The sequence below is a fragment of the Stegodyphus dumicola genome, chromosome 10 (genome assembly GCF_044657685.1).
Source record: "Stegodyphus dumicola isolate Sdum_Otavi_A_Nest chromosome 10, ASM4465768v1".
NCBI classification, from domain to species: Eukaryota; Metazoa; Arthropoda; class Arachnida; order Araneae; family Eresidae; genus Stegodyphus; species Stegodyphus dumicola.
Window position 1 is genome coordinate 47,198,229 of NC_140777.1, and position 19,343 is coordinate 47,217,571.

Here is a 19,343-nt window from a genome sequence, read left to right on the forward strand (position 1 = left end):
ATTATAATTCTAAAATGACTTTCCTAATTTGTACCTTGACTCTTTTCCTTTCAATATTCATACAAAATTGGTTGTCATTTCAAGATGCATGTGTGTGTCTAATAAAGTATCATGGCAAATATTTTTGACCATATAAATATGGCTCGACAGCTTGGAGGGTAAATAGAAAAATTAAATCCATTTAATTTTGACTACAACATTATTTAACTAGTTTTCAAGCAATGAATACTTAATTTCAACAATGAATTAGATTTTTAACTAAACAGAGACGGTTAAAAAAGGCAATTACTATAGTTATGTTGATGTTTTCAACTTAGAATCCACAGCTAAAGCATTTGCTGTTTCATTTTCCAATTTTAGAAGCTGATAGGTGTGAATACATATTTAACTAAAGACGCAATTATTTTGCATATTTTTTCATAATTAACAACAATATCGCTCAAACCATCTATATATTTTTTGCTGTTGTCGTTGCTTATGCTTATTTGTTTGACGTAGTCAACCCAAGCCCACGAAATTCCTCGTGGCAAGGAGCGCTAGATTACGCCTACCTTTGGCAACAGCCTTGAGCACCTTTCAGGTGACAGTACGATTTAGCTCGATTCCGCCCCCCAATTTTAATGGACATCATCCCGGGGGGGGGACAGGTCCGAGGGTCTCCCACACCTCCCCTCTTCCACCAAACCACACGACAGAAATTTCGGCTCGCCGCATATTTAGAGTGCCGCCTGCCGCACCGACACTATATATTTCCAAACATCCATGCCTTTTCCGGGATTCGAACCCGAGCCCTTTGGCAGCGATGCTAATCACTATACCGGTTGGGTGGCATCTATAGTTTTATACAGGTTCAAAGGCTGAATCTGATTGAATAAAAGAAATACGTCTGAAGCAAACATCTCACTACATTTACGAATGCGATGCTACTGGTTATTTTTCTTTGATATTCGTTTCCATAGAATTAGCTTAAAGGCAGGTTCGTAGCCGAAATATTTTACGAGGATCGCTAAAACTTTGTTCCGACGTTGGGTTTAGTGTAAGTCAACCAATCATTGAGAAAAAGAGAACACGGGAGCTAATTATATAAAGTTCTTGGAAGCAAAGACTCCTTGAAAACTTACATTCGACGAGCAGTTGAGAGAAACTCGGCGAAACACTCGAAATAGAAAGTAAGAAAAACAGCAACAATTTTACGTACTCATAATATCTGCCATAGCTGTGTTACCATGATAGCAAGGCGAGCCAGTTAAAAAAATGACCCAGAAATGCCTAATTTAAAGTGGCGGAGGAAGGCTAGGACAATCTTGTCCTAGCCTAGGATACAAGGTTTAATGATAACGATTAAGCTCCAGAAATCCACACTCTAAATTATTGAGCACTATGGAAGAGGAAATGAAAGATTTTCAAGATTTTCGCCCATTCAAATTACATATAATTTTGAAATATTTCCCAGAACCAGGCATATGTCGGTATCTGTCGAAACAAATATTGGCGAAATTTGATGACCCATTATTTGGATAACTGAAGCATTAACGTGCTCTTAATTATGTCATTTAAAAAGTTAGGAAATTCCGAAAGGCTTCCAGAAATTTACTAAAAATATGAGCTGTAATTCTAGTTAATTTGTAAAATTCAACATTAGTGCAACTAATTTAAAATTCTGAAAAACAGCACAACTCACCCCATCCCATGGTAGCAAGCTTGAGCTCCGGGTATCGAACTCCTTTCATGTCAACAAACTCCATATAGACAGTAAGGCCTAGGCAGAGTTGCATTGAAAAGGCAGCCAACAAAAAGAATTGGATGAGAGAAATCACATACGGATAGTATTCCTGGAAATAGAATAGTAAAAATAATAAGATATGTACTTACAGAACTTCCTAAGCCAGAAATGTGCTCTATATGTGGGAAAATAACGGTATTATAAGTTATACTGAATCTGCTTTATCCTGACGTTCTCAGAAACACCAATGACTATCGCGAATTGTTAAAGCATCATAAAGAAGTGCCTTGGTAGAATAAATTTGAAATTTTATTTTGTCAGTAAAGGTAAAGAAAATACTCGGCATGAGACAGTTTGGGAAAAGGATTCTCCATTCGTTACGAAAATTTTGATGAAATTTTATTTAGAATGTATTATTTAATGAGTGTAGTACCGCTGTCTAAGATAGTCTGTCGACTTTTGTGAAAAAAGCTAGAAGAGTACAAAAATAGTTATTCAGGATAGTTATGTCTGACAGAGAATTTAATATTTGGTTCTTGAGGTTTTATTTATTATTCATAATAGAAAATTAAATTCTTATATAAACACCAGTTCAGAGAATAAAATACTAAAATGCAATCAAAGTAATGATGTTTCGCCGGAATTTTTATATAATAATTGAGGTAAAAGAGAAAAAAACAAGGAAAAAATTAAAAACATGAAATCACGAATTCAAATACCTTTTGTTTTCATAAGGATGGAAATAAAATATAGCACTAGATTTTAAAATTAATAAAGCATTTATAATTTCAAGAATGGGTTGAGTTTTTAATTTTAATGATATATCACATGAACTAAACATAGTATACTACATATTTATTTGAATTATAAAAATAATCTCGAATTTTTTGGATTGAAGTATTAATACTAAACCATGTTTGAAAAATTAGAAATTTTGTAATATCAGTAATTCACATTAAAAAAAAATAGGTACTGTAAATAAAACTTTAGAAGTTTCAAATTATTAACGTTGCGCAAGCAGTATGCTACGAAATTTATTAATTCATTAAATAATCAAGAGATAATAATTAAATTATAAAAGGGGTTAACAGTCTTAAAAGGAAGTACATGCATAAAATAAACATCAAAATTGAAATAAAAAACAAAAAATTCAATAAAGTAATGGAATACAAATAATATAATAAATTGCTAAAAAATCGTTGGTCTTTTTGAAAGAGCAGCCAAAGAATTTTCAACAGACCCACGTGTCGAAATTAAATCTGGATGATTATAAATGCTTGATATAATTGAAAAGAATTAATTAAGAATTTTAATTAAATTTTTTACTCGGCACTTTCTTTTGAATTATTTCAAGCATTTACAATCATCCAGATATATAATTCAGAAACATGGCTCTGTTGAAACTTTTCCAGCTGCTCCTTGAAAAAGAGCTTTCGTTTTTGTTAAGTTTTGATGTTTGTTTTATGTATGTATTTTCTGTATTAACCGGCCCTCTTTTGATTTAATTTTAAATTTAATTATTTTCTTTTGATTATGTATTGATAAGTGTGTGAACTTATATTGTTGTTCTTCAGATATTTAGATGAATTTTAGACAAATACATAATACTTTCAAAAACATACTGTTATGGTAGATTAACTGCCTATTTAACTTGCACTATCTTTGATAATTACACTTTGATATAAAGAGTATTTTCCTGGCCCTGGCAGAGACATCGTAATTTTTCTTGAAAAATTGGAGTTATACTTTAAATAAATTGGAGTTGCTATAAATTGGAGTTAGTACTCTTAAATCACTCCATGCGAACAATATCGTTATGAAGAGTTTGTGGCATTTTAACCTGTGCACATTACAAAACGAATGATACTTAAATATTACGTCGATGCGTATAATCCTTGCTTGAGAAATATCTGGAATCTCTTTTATCCGCTTTAATTCGAATCGCACAAACAATAAAGTCTACAACTAAAACAATGATGGTAGACAATGGCAGGTGTTAGGTGCAGTTCTGGAGAAGAAACGCTGAAATAGCTTTGTGTATAAATTGTCCAAAAGAAGCCCACACTGGTCTACATAGTATGGTATCAATTGCGTAAACACCATAAAATGGTGTCATTACTCATCACCATTTTATTTCAGAATGTCAGTGTTTAAAACACAGTGGAAAATTTACAGTGTATGAGAAAAAATGCATAGTGATTATGACACAATAATATTCGATTATCCTAGACGGCACACTAGACGTTAGCAGTAAGGAAAAAATATCTTCCAGAAAGATATGTTGAAACAAGCGGAGACCTGTAGAGCGTGAGTGAAATCCGCAAGCTTTCAGAATTTTGTCAAGGTCTGAAGATACAGAACTCCGGCATCGGGCTGTTGCAGGACACATGCGCCATTGCGCAACAGCATGATAATTCACGTTATTGTTGCTGATCACAGGAATGAAAGCATAGATAGCTTCGGCGGAAACTACTGGAATATCTACTATGCAGCTCTATTATATCAGCACGCAGTTTTTATGTCTTTGTAATTTTAAAAACGATTTTCAGAAGTTGCAGTGTCCAGACATAGAACAAATTTCGAACATATAACGGAGTCCTTCATCTAGCAGCTTTCTCTGCCGAAGATATAAACAAACACGTCCCCATGTTGAGACAGATAGTTAAACATAGCAAGTTAAAAAAAAAAACCAGCAAAGATACAATAGCATTGTGTTGTAGATACCGATCCTCCTAAACTGGCCACTGGTGACATCAATATTATTTAGTGCAATTTATAATATTATACATTCTGCTTCATATTTCATTTGAGAGTTCTATTATTTATATTAACACGCATAACATAGGTTTAATTTTAAATGTACTACACAATTCAAAGACAGGCTTAACCAAATGATAATTTCCGAAGAAAGAAGAGTTACGAAACACCAGTGGTTCAAATTTTTTAAGTCGATAAATGATTGGCTGAAAACCAAGAAAACTGAAAATTTCTTTTAGTCTTTTTTTCAGTAGTAAGTACGATAGAAAATACGCCAGAGTTACTCAGACTAATGTTATAGGTCCTTTCAGTAGTAAAATTAGTGGAGAAAGTGTGTTTCAATTAAAAGAGTTACAAGGTATAAATTAAATTTTTACACAATTTGAAATATTTTGCCATGCACACAAACATGAAAATAAAGAAATGCTTTACATTTCAGAAATATGTTTCTTAAAAAAAATATTTTGACCAGTCCGATTACGAATACTACGATAAGAAATGTTTTCGTTAAACAAGAATTAAGTTCCTTAAACGAGGTTTCAAAGTATGCAATTTTTGTTAAAAGTAACTTGAAATAAAGTTCTAATTTGAATCTAAAATTAAGAACGGGTTCATCTTGAGAACCGGTTAAAAAAATTAGAATATTTTATTTGAAAAATATTGCTTCACTGTAAGAAAAACGGACAAAAATGTTTCTCTTAAAACTACGGTTAAATAAGAGTCAAAATGGCTTTAAGTAAATAAAACTGTTGACTGTATTTTTGCTTCATTTATTCAATAAAATTCCAGTATGCAAAATGTGAAGCAGGTACTTCTTCTGAATCCGATGACAAGGGTTTGTTGCCGACATTTCTGCTAGAAAGTGCAGTTTATTTTCACAGAAAGAAACAGTTTATAAAATAAAAATACTTTTAAAAGCTCGCTATTCGCCTAGGGAATTGCTATATTTTTTCTCTTCCTTTACTAAAGTTTTGTTTCGCTTAAGTATGCTAGTCTCCTGGGCCATTATCTGTGCTGAACTATTTATTTTCTTTAAACAAATTACCTTTTCCTTGAACATGCTTTTACAGAGTATTTAAGAGGCAGGTATTTAATTTTTTATAAATGATACAAGCAATAAAATTTAAAGAACTGAAGAAATAAAGCAGATGATAACATATAAAAGCAATTATTATTTACAGATAATAGCACTTTGAACGAAAAACGTAGTATGCACATTTGAAACAACACTTTTTTTCGAGTTCGAAATAAAGGAATTAGAAAATTTTATGTAAGAAATATATTTCGAAAGAGAAAGCTAACATTTCATTTACAGCTTAGCTTTTTATTTTATTTTAAAGAAAAATGGAATGAAATAATTTTTATCTGTTGTTTTGGGGCTGCTGAGTGTTGTTGCGAAACAGAAGACGTAGTAGCCTACCAAAGGAGTATAGTGGATGAAAGTGAAATAAAAGTCTTTAATGGATAGTTTCCTTGAACTTTACAATAAAGATGAACAAGCTGTATGTCATCTTGTTATGTATGATAAATGCATAAAATGGATAACAGGTTAGAACATGAATATGATCACAGTTGGGTCATACTGAGTTTACGTTACATTAGGTTGGCAGGTACCTGACTGTAATTCTATCTGGCTGTAAGTTCCATGTGTTCCATAGTAAATGCTATCCGGAACATTCTTCTGGATTCTTAATCCCATCCTTGTCTTCGACAGCTACATCTTGTCAGGATTCTGTGCATAACATCGCCCATCGCCTCACCAAGCTGGAGAGAACCACAATTACTCGTCTAGGCCACAAGGACGATAACCAGAACCCAATATATACTAAATGTTTTATTTGCTCAAAGAAAGGCTTAATGATCTTGGCTTAGAAAAGCTTATCTTGGCTCAAAGAAAGAGTCAAATGAATAACCAAAAAATTGGCTTCTACTGCAGTATTATATAGCGTTGCACGCTTCGTATCCTCTCCAGCACTGTGCAGACGCATGGCGAAATCTAAATTTCCCACCAATTTAAACTTTCATCACACAGCTGAAACTAATACTGCATTCTTCGCGAGTTAGATTTTAATCCACCGTGTTCGTTTGCAAACAAAAATTAGCACATATGTTTAAGGTTTCATTTTTGTCTTTAATATTCCCAGTTTTTTAAGATTGAAGGCCAGTTCACATTAGCTGTTGATATTGATTGTAAAACTTTATTTATATGCCACTAATAAACTAGTTCGTTGAAATTTTGAACCTTGAAGTTTGAACCTTGATGTTTTGTTGGAACCTTGATGTTTTGTTGGAACCTTGATGTTTTGTTGGAACCTTGATGTTTTGTTGAACCTTGAAGTTTAGTTACAAATGCTTTCAGTAAGATTTAAATTTAATACGATGATTTTTCCCAAGCGAAGCCTTCGTAAGTTGCACGCTGCAGTTGAATTGAATTTATATTTGCTGTTATGCATCGAAAAAATGAGCAAGTAAACAAGGAAAAATTATTTTACTGCAGAAAGAAGAAGGTTTACCTTTGTGAGGGATTCATGAAGGGCTTTTAGAATGGTTGCATAAGCTCCAAGCAAGGCGACGCACACTTGAACTTTCAAGGCCGTAATAGCTCCACTTATTTTCCTGTTAGAAGAATATAAATGATAATAAGATTAAGAAATTAGTTCCAATACTTACATGATAGGTATTGTTAAATTACTGTAGTATTATCCAATACTACAGTTTATAAGAAATTAATTCATTCGGAATTTAGGTAAAAAATTGTAATATTTACACCATTTTCCGACTAACACGGGTTCATTTTAAATTGTTTATTTTATTTTCAGTTTTAATTATTTTCAACTCATAAAAGCCTCGATATATCGTTTCTCAGCAGGAAGAGGAAAACTATTAGTGGAGATAAACGGTTGAACCAGGAAACTCTTTTACACTGCAAATAACTTATTAGAAATACATAATATGTATTGATTTCACTAAGAATGCACTATTTTAAGAGTTAAGTTTCAACAAAAAAGTCATAACATTATCTTTGCTTCTCGGCTGAGTTTTGCCCCAGTTGAATATGCGATTTTTTGAGAAATGAAATATCTTTCGAAACCCTCGACACTTAGCGCATAGAAAAAGGTTAACTTTTTATAAAAGCTTTGTTAGTGTTGGTTATATTTTCTGCTATTCATTTTCATTTCCCTCCTCCTTAGCCATTGTAAACTAACAAATTAAGCTCGAAAACAACCAGTAATAAATTTACTGCAACAAAGTAACAAACATAAAAAAAAATCAGTTACGTGGACGGGGATTTGGAGGTGATATGTGAAGTATTAGTGTTGGCAGAATTACTGTTATGTTCCCACAAAAGGTAATACGAGAGAAAAGATAATACAAATAACAAATAAATACTCAATTCAAATGGAAAGATGTTAGGGCAGGACAGTTATTCCCAAATGAATAATGGAGCGAAAGGACAATTCGAGAAATGTTAGGTAAGGAAACTAACAATATTATTTGTGTAGAAAAAAATTCATGGCTAAAGATGCTTTACGATACATAGGGGAAATTGATCGTTGCGGAAAGGATAGATCAAGATCGTATTGTTCACTTCTAATCCGTGTGTTACGTACCTCAGCGACGAGTTCTTTTGTTTACATGGTTTAGCTAAAAATGATTTTTGTCCTTGTTTGTTTAGTTTTTAGCTCACTTATACAATACCGAATTTTTTAATATTCTGTACATTTGTAATGACAATAAAATATTTCACAGCGATTTTTTTCAATATTAAATGCAGATTTTTTAAAAGAATATTTAGCGCTTTTTGGTGGATAACTATCCAAGTACTCATAAATGTTATTTATAAAGAAACTAAGAACACGCGAATTTAATATGAAATGTTTCATTTTGAAAAGGCTGTAGCCCAGCATTTGGTTAAGTAGTTTAAGACCTCTGATAGTCTTTGAACCGAGTTTGAAGGCAGCCGAATAGCTAGCTGCATGTCTGGCTTTTGTTGGTTTGACCAAATATAAAATTAATACATGCCAGTGCCCTAAAAATGTTTTCCCCGGAAGCATCCCTTCCTTAAACATATATGCCTTGTGTGCTTTACTATACATAATCTAAGCTAAACTCGCAAAAGGCAGTAATTTACTTACTTTTCTTCTAGTACTATTTTACTGAATGCTCTAAAGATTTTGATAATGTTCATTTACAGCTATTTCCTGTATTTCATCATATAATTAACAGTTTTGGTTTAGTATCGTTCAGCGGTCGTCAAACCTTAGAACTTCACGGACCACTACATATATAATTTTATATTTGGCGGAACACTAATACGAATAAAAGGGAAAAAACTTAAATTAGATCTTAAAAACAACATATTAATACGCAAAAACAATATTCAACTTTCCAATACATGTAATTCTAATTTTCATTTGTTGATGTAATTTTCGAAACATTTGTTGTTCAGCAGTATGCCTTTATGGAAATTCAGGCTACGACCCTGATTATGAGTAACGATTAAAAGCCTATTAACATCTCACTGATACACATATTTCGTTCACACTAAAATTATTTTAAAAGTACAAAAATCTTACCTTCTTATACAGAAAGCTTTACATTTCCATATCATTGAAAAGGAACTTCACGAAAAGCAAGAACAAACTGGCAAACGCAAAGCAATATCAATAAACTGAAAGTGCTATGCCGCCAATTTTTAATTACTGTAAACATAATAATCACGCTTACTCAGCAGTAGCGCCATTGATCAACAGTCAGACAAAACAAAAACAGAAACTTCCACTGATAAGAATGTAGATAGTTCTCATAAAAATCCATCAACTTGGCATGAAGCAAAACTGAATTATTAACGACTACAATAGCATATGCTTGTAATTCTAGAAAGAGAATTCCAGTTCACGCTATTATTTATTTACGCGAAAAATTTAAACTATTTAGCAAAACGCATGATATTTATTAGAAATCTAAAACAGAGTTTTAAAAGACTTGCACATATTGTGTGTATTCTGCGCTTTCTATATTGGGATATTTGCACAGTTTGGTAATCCAAGAGGGAGCGTTATATGTACAAACTGTTTCCCTATCACAGCTAGGAGCAAGCATTTTGTTATTGTTTATAACAAACATTGGGCCATAGCTAGTTTTAAAACTAGGTATTATAAAATTAATTGATATTAAAGTTTAGTAATTCGAAATTTTTAGAAATTTGAGTTTTATTAATAATAACTGCATTTCAATTGATAATTAAGGTAAATGCTCTGAGTGACTGTGATTGGAGCATTTGGACATTTCCCTCGAAAAAGCAATACTATCAAAAATCTTTGTCAAATAATGTTTACAGACAACGCAGGCAATATGATCATCCTGTATTTCATCATATAATTAACAGTTTTGGTTTAGTATCGTTCAGCGGTCGTCAAACCTTAGAACTTCACGGACCACTACATATATAATTTTATATTTGGCGGAACACTAATACGAATAAAAGAGAAAAAACTTAAATTAGATCTTAAAAACAACATATTAATACGCAAAAACAATATTCAACTTTCCAATACATGTAATTCTAATTTTCATTTGTTGATGTAATTTTCGAAACATTTGTTGTTCAGCAGTATGCCTTTATGGAAATTCAGGCTACGACCCTGATTATGAGTAACGATTAAAAGCCTATTAACATCTCACTGATACACATATTTCGTTCACACTAAAATTATTTTAAAAGTACAAAAATCTTACCTTCTTATACAGAAAGCTTTACATTTCCATATCATTGAAAAAGAACTTCACGAAAAGCAAGAACAAACTGGCAAACGCAAAGCAATATCAATAAACTGAAAGTGCTATGCCGCCAATTTTTAATTACTGTAAACATAATAATCACGCTTACTCAGCAGTAGCGCCATTGATCAACAGTCAGACAAAACAAAAACAGAAACTTCCACTGATAAGAATGTAGATAGTTCTCATAAAAATCCATCAACTTGGCATGAAGCAAAACTGAATTATTAACGACTACAATAGCATATGCTTGTAATTCTAGAAAGAGAATTCCAGTTCACGCTATTATTGATAACAGCAGCATATTCATGGATGCCAACTCTCACTTTCAAATGTCGCTAAATACACCTGCGAAAGTAGCTAAAAATTGCTAAATTCATTGATGGAATTTCGCTAAAAGTAGCAGCTAAATTAAAAAAAAAGAGTATAATCCATATTCCATAATAGGTTTTGTTACTCGTTATTTTTAAACTGAATCTTCATAAAAATATAAATAATGTCCCAATTTTTCTTCGGACCATCAAAACGTTTTCACGGACTTCCGGTTGGCGACTGCTGGTTCAGAAAGGTTTAACAAGCTATCTGAAGGAAATTAAATAAAGTAAACAAATGTTTTCGCAAAATAAGCTTTTACTTAAAATTAATAAAATAATTAATGAATTAAAAGAAGAAAAATAATTTGTCATGCATTTTCATGAGAAAAGAGATTATATCATCTTTCTAATATTCATCTACAATTTTATATGATAAATAATAAAAGCGTGGATGCTCAAATAAAAAAAATCTATAAATTGCACTGTCAACAGTATGAGGCATTATTTTTACAAATTCATAAATTTATTAATTTATTTATAAATTCTTTTATTTGTGATATAAAATTGTAGAGGAATTTTGTAAAACGTATTTAATCTCTTGTTCCCATGAAATTATACGATAACTTGCTTTTTTGTTTTTCAATTAATAATTTTATGAGTTTTAAATAAAAACTTATTTTATAAAAAATATACTTTTTACCTTATTAATGTTTCATTTTTTAAATCTCAAGCAAGTATTGTCTATTAAAAATTAATTCATCTCTTAAGTCTCAATTCTCAGTCACACATTATCAGTTAAAAGTATAATCTATCGTATAATATCATGGGAACACGAGAGAAAATATTTCTCTTTACAGAATTCGCCCTTAATAAATTTACTAATACTTTTGACAACGCAATTCGATTTCGTTAACTGGATGTCCAAGCTTTCATTTTTCACGATATCAAATTGCAGATGGCTTTTGTAAAAGAATTATTTAATTTCTCATACAGTAAATTATTTTTCTTTTAGTCCATTAATTATTTTATGAAATTTTAATAAGAGCTCATTTCATAATTTTTTCTTTTTTAACCTTATTTTAGTTTTATCTTTTTTGTATCAATGGCATATTGTAAATTAAATTTTTCAAATGCGAAATTTGTTTTGATGATGAAAAAACACTCTTTTACTTTCGACAACAAATTCAAATTACAACCGAAAAACATCTGAAAGGTTTCATATTTTAACGGGCGCACAAAAGTGTTTCGTTAAAGTTTTTTACGCTCTCGCTGAGTTAGCAATCTAGTAGTCTGATTTTGCACTTACTTCTGCTAACTCATTTCTTTTTGTTTTTCAGCTTTATTATTAAGCATCATTTTGTTCGCACTTTCGCCATATATGTATCAGCAAAATTACAAAAATTCTAAAAGCAGTATAGCAGCATATGTTTAGAATTCCCGATGCAGTGTTAAGGATTGGCTTTCTAGTTTTTTCAGTCTTTTGTCGTTTCATTATATCAATGTTCAGTTTTCTTAGAGATGGCTTGCAAAACTTTTTTTTTTGTCTCTTTTTAGTAAGTTCTTGCGTGTTAAGTTTATTAATTAAATATCATGTTCTTACACCATATAAAACTTTTTTATTACTTATTAAACTTATTTATTAAAACTACAGCATACAAAATATTAGGAACAGTATATCTTTAGAATTTCCAATATACTATCTCGCGCTAGAGATAAATATGTTTTATGCCGCACATTGTTGCCACTGCTCACTTTTAAGTCGTTAAGTTTGTTAATAAAATATAATTAAAAGTTTTAGAAAATATGAAATATAAAATTAGAAATTCAAAAGTCGAGCTTCCAGGTATAAATGTTCATGTGGAGGACTATTATTCAAAATTTGATAGTCCTAGGTACCGTCGTTTTTTACAAGACGAGGAACGTACATACATACATGCATATTCTTCTCTATTTAATTTCTTTGAAAATAATGCAGGGCGATAATATTTGATGGTAACAAATGAAGAAATGATACTACCGTTCATAGCGGACGACGTAAATCCTGTTTCGAGACTAATAGCCCTTTCGGTTTAACGCCCTTTTGGGGTTAAAAAAATCAGAAATAAAATAACAAATTTACATAAATTTTCTTAAAATTTTTTTTTACGCTCTATTTCATGTTGCAAACAGTAAAATTCTGATATTTTTAGTTTGTACGTTAAACAGAGGTACATGCGAAAAATTAAATTATAAAGGTCTAAATCGGATTTTGAAAAGATCGGTCCCCTACAAAGTATTTTCCTCCATAAATGGCATATGTACAGAATTTGAACTCGATAGCTTACAAGGAAATAATTTAAAAATAGATGGAAACTTCTGACCATAGCGACAAACACCATGAGTGAACTAAATATAAATTTCTAGAAAAGAAATAAGACATCAATGCAGCTTAGGTGAAAAGTAGTCTAAATGCGCTTATTCAACTGAAGAAGAGTGAGAATAAAATAGAAGTTCGTCTTCAACAACATACCAGATTTTAAGAACTTTAAATCACGGATTTTCTGCATCTGCATGCGATGCAAGAAAGCTCTTTGCAGAAACACCTGACGCCTCATATCCTTAGCCATGATGTTGCGAAAAATGTAATGAATTCGGAGTAGCTGCCAAAAAGATGATACGCAATTCTGTGTATGGCGAACAGAAAAGAAAGCTTTCGTGAGAAACGTAATCTATTGTCGGTTGAATATTGCAGCTCACTTTCTTGTTCGAATTGAAAGGGAAGAAACATATGGATTTGATATATATAAATCGATCTTAAGTTGTTTGGCATCTGCAAAATTTATGAAATTCCTTAGAAAGATTTTATTTGCGGAGAAGGATTTTCTAAGATCTTCTTTTTATCGGAGAAGGATTTAAATTATTTTATTTTGGAGAGAGACTTAAGTAACATTTTCTTTTCCAATTTCATAATTAAAATTTCTTTTATTAATTGTTTAATTTTGATAATTTAAGAGGCGATTTTTAGTGTTTTAGACTGTTAATCAATAACTTTAGAAGAGGCCAATTTTTGCATCCAAATCATGACTTGCCATGACAATGATTGCTGCGGAAAAAAGTCGAATCCTTCTATTTGATAAAATCCCCTAATTTGCTCTGTGCGATGATGTGATATATGTTATGATCAAAAATGACGGGAGCGCCTTCACGACCTCGAAATGCCTGTTTTAAAGGAACAGACAGTAGAGGTCATCTAACCCTTTTCGATCCAGAGAACGAATAAATATACTTAATTGAAAAAAAAAAATTAAATGTTAAATTTAAAATTATTTAATGCAATAAAATTATTAAATGTTAAAGTTAGAACTATTTAATGGAATGAAACTTTAAAATTTGAAGATACTTAAGGAATAAAACTGTTAAATATTAACTTTAGATATATTTAATTGAATAATCCAGTTAAATTTAAAACATTTTAATGAAATAAAATTATTAAATAATAAATTTAAAAGTATTCAGTGGAATAAAGCTAATAAATGTTACATTTAGAACTCTTTAACAGAACAAAACTTTTAAATCTATAATTGTTTAATGTACTAAAACTATTATATTATTCAGTTTAGAACTATTTAATGGAACAAAACTATTAAATTTGAGCCTATTCAATGGAATAAAGTGTAAAATTTTAAATTTAAATTTAAACTTAATTTACATTTTAAAATATCAGTTAAAATTTAAAAGTATAAAATAGAATAAAACTGTTAAATTTAAAACTATTTATTGGAATAAAACTATTAAATATTAACTTTAGAATTATTCTTCATTTTATATATGTTTGTATAACGTTAGAATTATAACTTTAGAATTCGGATATCATATTTCAACGAAAATATCCATTTTGACCGCTATCGAATGTAATTTAACGATGTTTTTGCGTGACATCTATAATAAAGGACATTTTTTCCCTAAACGAGTTGCAGAAAAGATTTAAAATGGGTTCAGAAGAAAATTTTTCGTGACGTCTGTACGTACGTACTTATGTATGCATCTCACATAACTCGAAAACGAGTAGCCTCAGAATGTTGAAATTTTATATATAGGACTGCTATAATATGCAGTTACGCACCTCACGCTTTGGTTGCAATCGGCCGCACCAAACGTATATATATATATATATAACCATTTTATTACACTGCTCCGTGAGCTCAACATTTTTGTTCTTAAATGTTAATAAATTGTGAATTTTTTGCTTTGAAATAGATTGAATTATGTTGTTCTTGTCTTCCGGTTAAGGTATTTATGCCGTTAGTTAATCTGCATGCAATAGTTGTAGAATTATTAAAAGTTCTTTAAGTGCGGCTAAGACTAATTATTTTAGCAGGCATATTTGTTTACATTTGAAACTTATCAGAATAATGAGTTAAATTAAATTAATTAAAAATTAGTTTCTTCAGCATCTTTTTGGCGAATGGGGCTAAAAGTAAACTTGCAGTTTTCTGCACTGAAAAATCTGCTTGCCCCCTGGCCGAATTGCTTGTTTTGCGTAGAAACTCTAATTTTAATTGTGAAAATCGTTTTTTTTAATTGTTTTTACTGTATTTGGTGCTTTACTTTAATGAAGATATTTTGAGTTTTTATGCTTGTAGTTTATTATGTTATATAGTTTGTTAGTTACTCCTGAAGCAAAGTTTTTTATTTCCTGCGTAGACAAAAAGCTTGAGCTATTACTGTATAATATTTTCTCAAGAAATTCTTTTTTTAAGATCTTCAAAACCGGGGGGGGGGGAAGTTTTAGCTTAAAAATCTTACCTCCACAACACTAGAAGAATGAAGAAGGTAAGACAAACAAAAAAGGCACAGATGGCACAACCTATTCCAGCAATAACTTCAAATCCATCCTGGAACTGCAGTTCATCCTAGAATATTAGGGAATAATTTTAAAAATCTAAGAATTTTAATTTCTAAGAATTATTGTAAAGCACATCTCTTAATTTCTGCTTCAACAGAATATATATAAAAAAAAAAAAAAAGATTTTGATTAAAAAAATATTTGAAATTAATGCACTAAAACACATCTGAAAAACATTTATTAAACAATCAACTTCTATTTAAGAACAAAAATATTAGAGCAGTAATTTTTAATTTATTAAATTATAAAAACAATTAAAAATTATTTTTGAAATAATAATTAGAAAAACGGAAAAATCTGCGATTATAAGCCACATTCTAGTTTTAGTGACTTTTAAATTAGTGATGCGTTAAAGGGATTGCCTTAGATTCTAAGAAATACCGTATATACTGTAAACATGATATGCATCACCTAAAGATCAGCAAACTATAGAAGTGTAATGATTTTAGCATGTAATGCTACACAGAATACCAATGCCAAAACAATATAAAATGCCAAAGATTTGCAATAAATAGACAAGCGCAGAACTCTTTATAAGAAATAAACCTTAAAACCTTAATACGGTTTCTTTCTTATAAACTGCTGCAGAGGGTGTTTACAGATTTTTAGAAAGGTTTTGATGAAGAAATAGAAAAGTAAATCTTTTAGAATAAAAGTTTATGGATACAACTTATTTTGAAATGAGAAATACCGCTTGCTTCTTTTAAAATTATTCTTCTTTCAAAACGTCGTCACATGTTAAACAAGCTGTGGATTGAAGGATATGCTTTTCCGCTTTCCGAAGAGGAATATTCATATTCCATCATTAAAAAACAACCTGGAATACACGGTATTAAAATTTCTATGTGCAATAATAACAAATAAGCAACATTATTGGATTATTAATTGGAAAGAGAAAAACCGTCAATCATTACATCTACATGGAAAGAAGACTCTGAACAAATTCCTGAGTTCTGAAATTAAACCATTGCTAACAAGAGAAACTCCGCCGACGCAGAAGTAAATTACAAAGGCTTTAAATCCATCTGTAGCAACAATAAAAATGTAAGAAAGCAAGATTTACAACTTAAAAAAGCTAAAAAACAATGTTCTCCAGCTTTGCAGAAGCATGCGACTCAACGCAGATCAGTTAGTAGAAATCTGTATGCAAACTATTTCTCAGGAGATAAATGGAAATACTTGTAGCAATTCATGAAGCAATGGGTTTAATACAAAGAAAGTTTCAATATGAAGTTTAAGATTGTCACAGGATTCTTTTGTAATGGGAAATTAAAAATAAGAAGAGCTGAAAAATTATTAAAAGCAACTCAACGTACAGTCAAGACAAGGTTTTAAATCCAATATTTATAGGAAAAATTCCATTTTTTTTATCCTAGTGACTTAAAATAGAGAAATTTTATCAAGATAAAAGAACAAATCTTACTTCCGAAAGTACCACTGCAATACTTAAATACATGAAGACTGACAGAGATGTTTCATATATACCTTTTCAAAGTATTCATGTGAAGTCTCTTAACGTTTCACCCATAAATTATTGTGTCTCTGATTTCTTGAAAAGAGCTCTTTCTAAGCCCAAACCCACCACAATTGATAAACTCTGGAAATTAGTAGCAGGGGACTGGGAATCTATAGTGCCATTAATTTTTTTGAAAAGCCCTTCTGACATAAAAAATTACGATGCAGTCTTGTAGTCCAGAAAAAGATTATTAGATAGAATATTAATTTTTTTTTACGTTTTAAACATTAATTAAATGACCCCGAAATTTTCTAATAATGCGTAATCACCCTCTGTACTAAAAGGTAAAAGTTAAAATTTACATAAAAGTAAATAGGATATGAAGGAACAGGAACAGGCAACATATCTTACAAATTACTAAGAAAACAAACTATGTAATATTAAGATAACGGTCAAATTACTGGTTGAGCATATGTTGTGAGCAAAACAGCATAAGTTCCAACATGGTTGCATTGACACAAGGAATAGTTTCCAGTCTGAACTGGTTGACAACCTTCCATGGAAAACTGGACATTTCTAGAAAAGAAAAAGATAATAATTTACTTATACAATTTCTTTTAATGGGTGTAAATGCATATTTTAAGTAACAAATAACCATGATATCGTGACAACGATGCATCTTCTGTCTGAGTAAACGAAACAGTTTAAGTGTGAAACAAAAAGTATACATTGTTCAAAACATTTCTCATATCTGAAAACAAAATGTATTAGTATGGGTAGCAAAATATGCATTTGACACAGGGAACTAGAATGTTGAGTGTCGTGCTTTTGCAAATGAAATTCAACTCAAGAATAATGATATACAGTGTTATTTAAAAAGAATGAATCAGTCTTGAAGTAGTCATTAAGCATCTTCAAAAAATGAGCCATTGATCATTTAAGAAAGAAGGTTTCTAAATTCTGAACAGTTCCCAATAGGACGCTGTTTCGCACTTGATATGCATCGCTCCCTATGAAAGCTCAGGACATTCGGAATGATGGCGTATTAGATAAGGCGTCCTGTGTCCTTTATTTTTTGAACATTCGGCAGTGCTTTCAATAGTTTAAAGAATGCAGTTCTATGTGAAAAGGAGTAATTTAGGACGGCCGCAAGTTTTGCAAGAAAAAAATGCGGAAAATCGTGAAGCAGAGCCCATGGAAGTCCACAAGTCAAGCTATCTATAAGTTTATGATCATTCAACCCACTTGAACACTCTCTCTGTGGAAGCCCATGAGGTCAACAGGCCTGCTGTTATTGTGTGCTTAAGCTGTTATACGGTGTCCTATGGAGGAGAAAATCTGTTATCTGCGCACCACGGCCAAGGTGCGGGATGACAAGCAACATAATTTATGCAATTGTTGTTGAAACGCTTGACACCATGAAGCATTTCAACAACAATTGTGGAAATGTCCCACAAAATGCTCGGAGAAGCAACAAAATTTAAATAACATCGAACAAACAACATAATTTAAAGAATTGTCATTGAAGTGCTTGGCTCCATCAAGGTAATAAGCTTGCTATTACTGCGTGTCCTCTAGATGAAAAAAATCTATTATCTGTCCACCATGGCCAAGGCTCGGTCAGCAAGCAACATAATTTAAACAATTGTTGTTGAGTTACATAGGCATTACAAGTTTGTACATAGGCATACAAGGCCCTTGAAGGAGGTCCTTGTTTGTTCAGACTTCACAAAGAAGCAAATGCATTCCCGATGCAGGCCTCTCGGGACTAGAGAGCTGCCGGTTTAAGATAGAGGAGGGCGTGGAACATATATCTGCTTTAACCTTTGTTAGACACAATGTCCCCGTCCTCCGTCACCTGTATTGCTGCAAGTGAATCTGAACGCTCAAAATAGAGGAAACAAGCTTCAGTACCAATGGACCACGTTTTGCATTGTTAGATGTTTGAAACTACATTCCTATATAAAACATAGGCCACGAAATTGGTTCATTCGTTTTTTGAATAATCCTATATTATAACATGTTACAGGCAGACTGTAAGGCACTCTGATGATTATGTGGTACCGAAAAAGCTATTGTTTGGAAAAAATCCCAATCAAACACTGATTGATAAATGACATTCTGCAAACTGTAATTTGATTAGAATAATTAATTAAAAGCAATTTTTCTATTATGGTACGAATTTATGAAATGCATCAACGCTGTCGCAACTAGCATTAAAAAAAGTCCCAGCTACTTTCATGCACGACCTTTTAAAGGAAATTGCTCTAATTAATCTTACACATAGGAGAAAAAACACAGGAACAAATCCTGCAGCCAACCTGTTTATCTAAGTTCGAATTATCAGTATTCAGTGGACTGAATCACTCGACCACTGATGGGCATATGAATACAAAATAATGCATTACAAGTTTGTTATACGCTTCA

General features: G+C 31.3%; 1 protein-coding gene across 2 annotated transcripts in view; it reads right to left on the reverse strand.

Annotated features, from left to right (window-relative positions):
* LOC118187321 (uncharacterized) overlaps positions 1 to 19,343 on the reverse strand; it is a 1,290,260-nt gene that overhangs the window by 35,810 nt on the left and 1,235,107 nt on the right. For both annotated transcript variants that reach the window (XM_085824924.1, XM_085824923.1), the window contains exons 21-24: positions 17,378 to 17,492; positions 15,361 to 15,467; positions 6,994 to 7,096; positions 1,682 to 1,832 (exon numbers count right to left, since the gene is read on the reverse strand). In XM_085824924.1, coding sequence (XP_085681050.1) covers positions 1,682 to 1,832; positions 6,994 to 7,096; positions 15,361 to 15,467; positions 17,378 to 17,492 — 476 coding nt within the window. The remainder of the gene's footprint in view (positions 1 to 1,681; positions 1,833 to 6,993; positions 7,097 to 15,360; positions 15,468 to 17,377; positions 17,493 to 19,343) is intronic.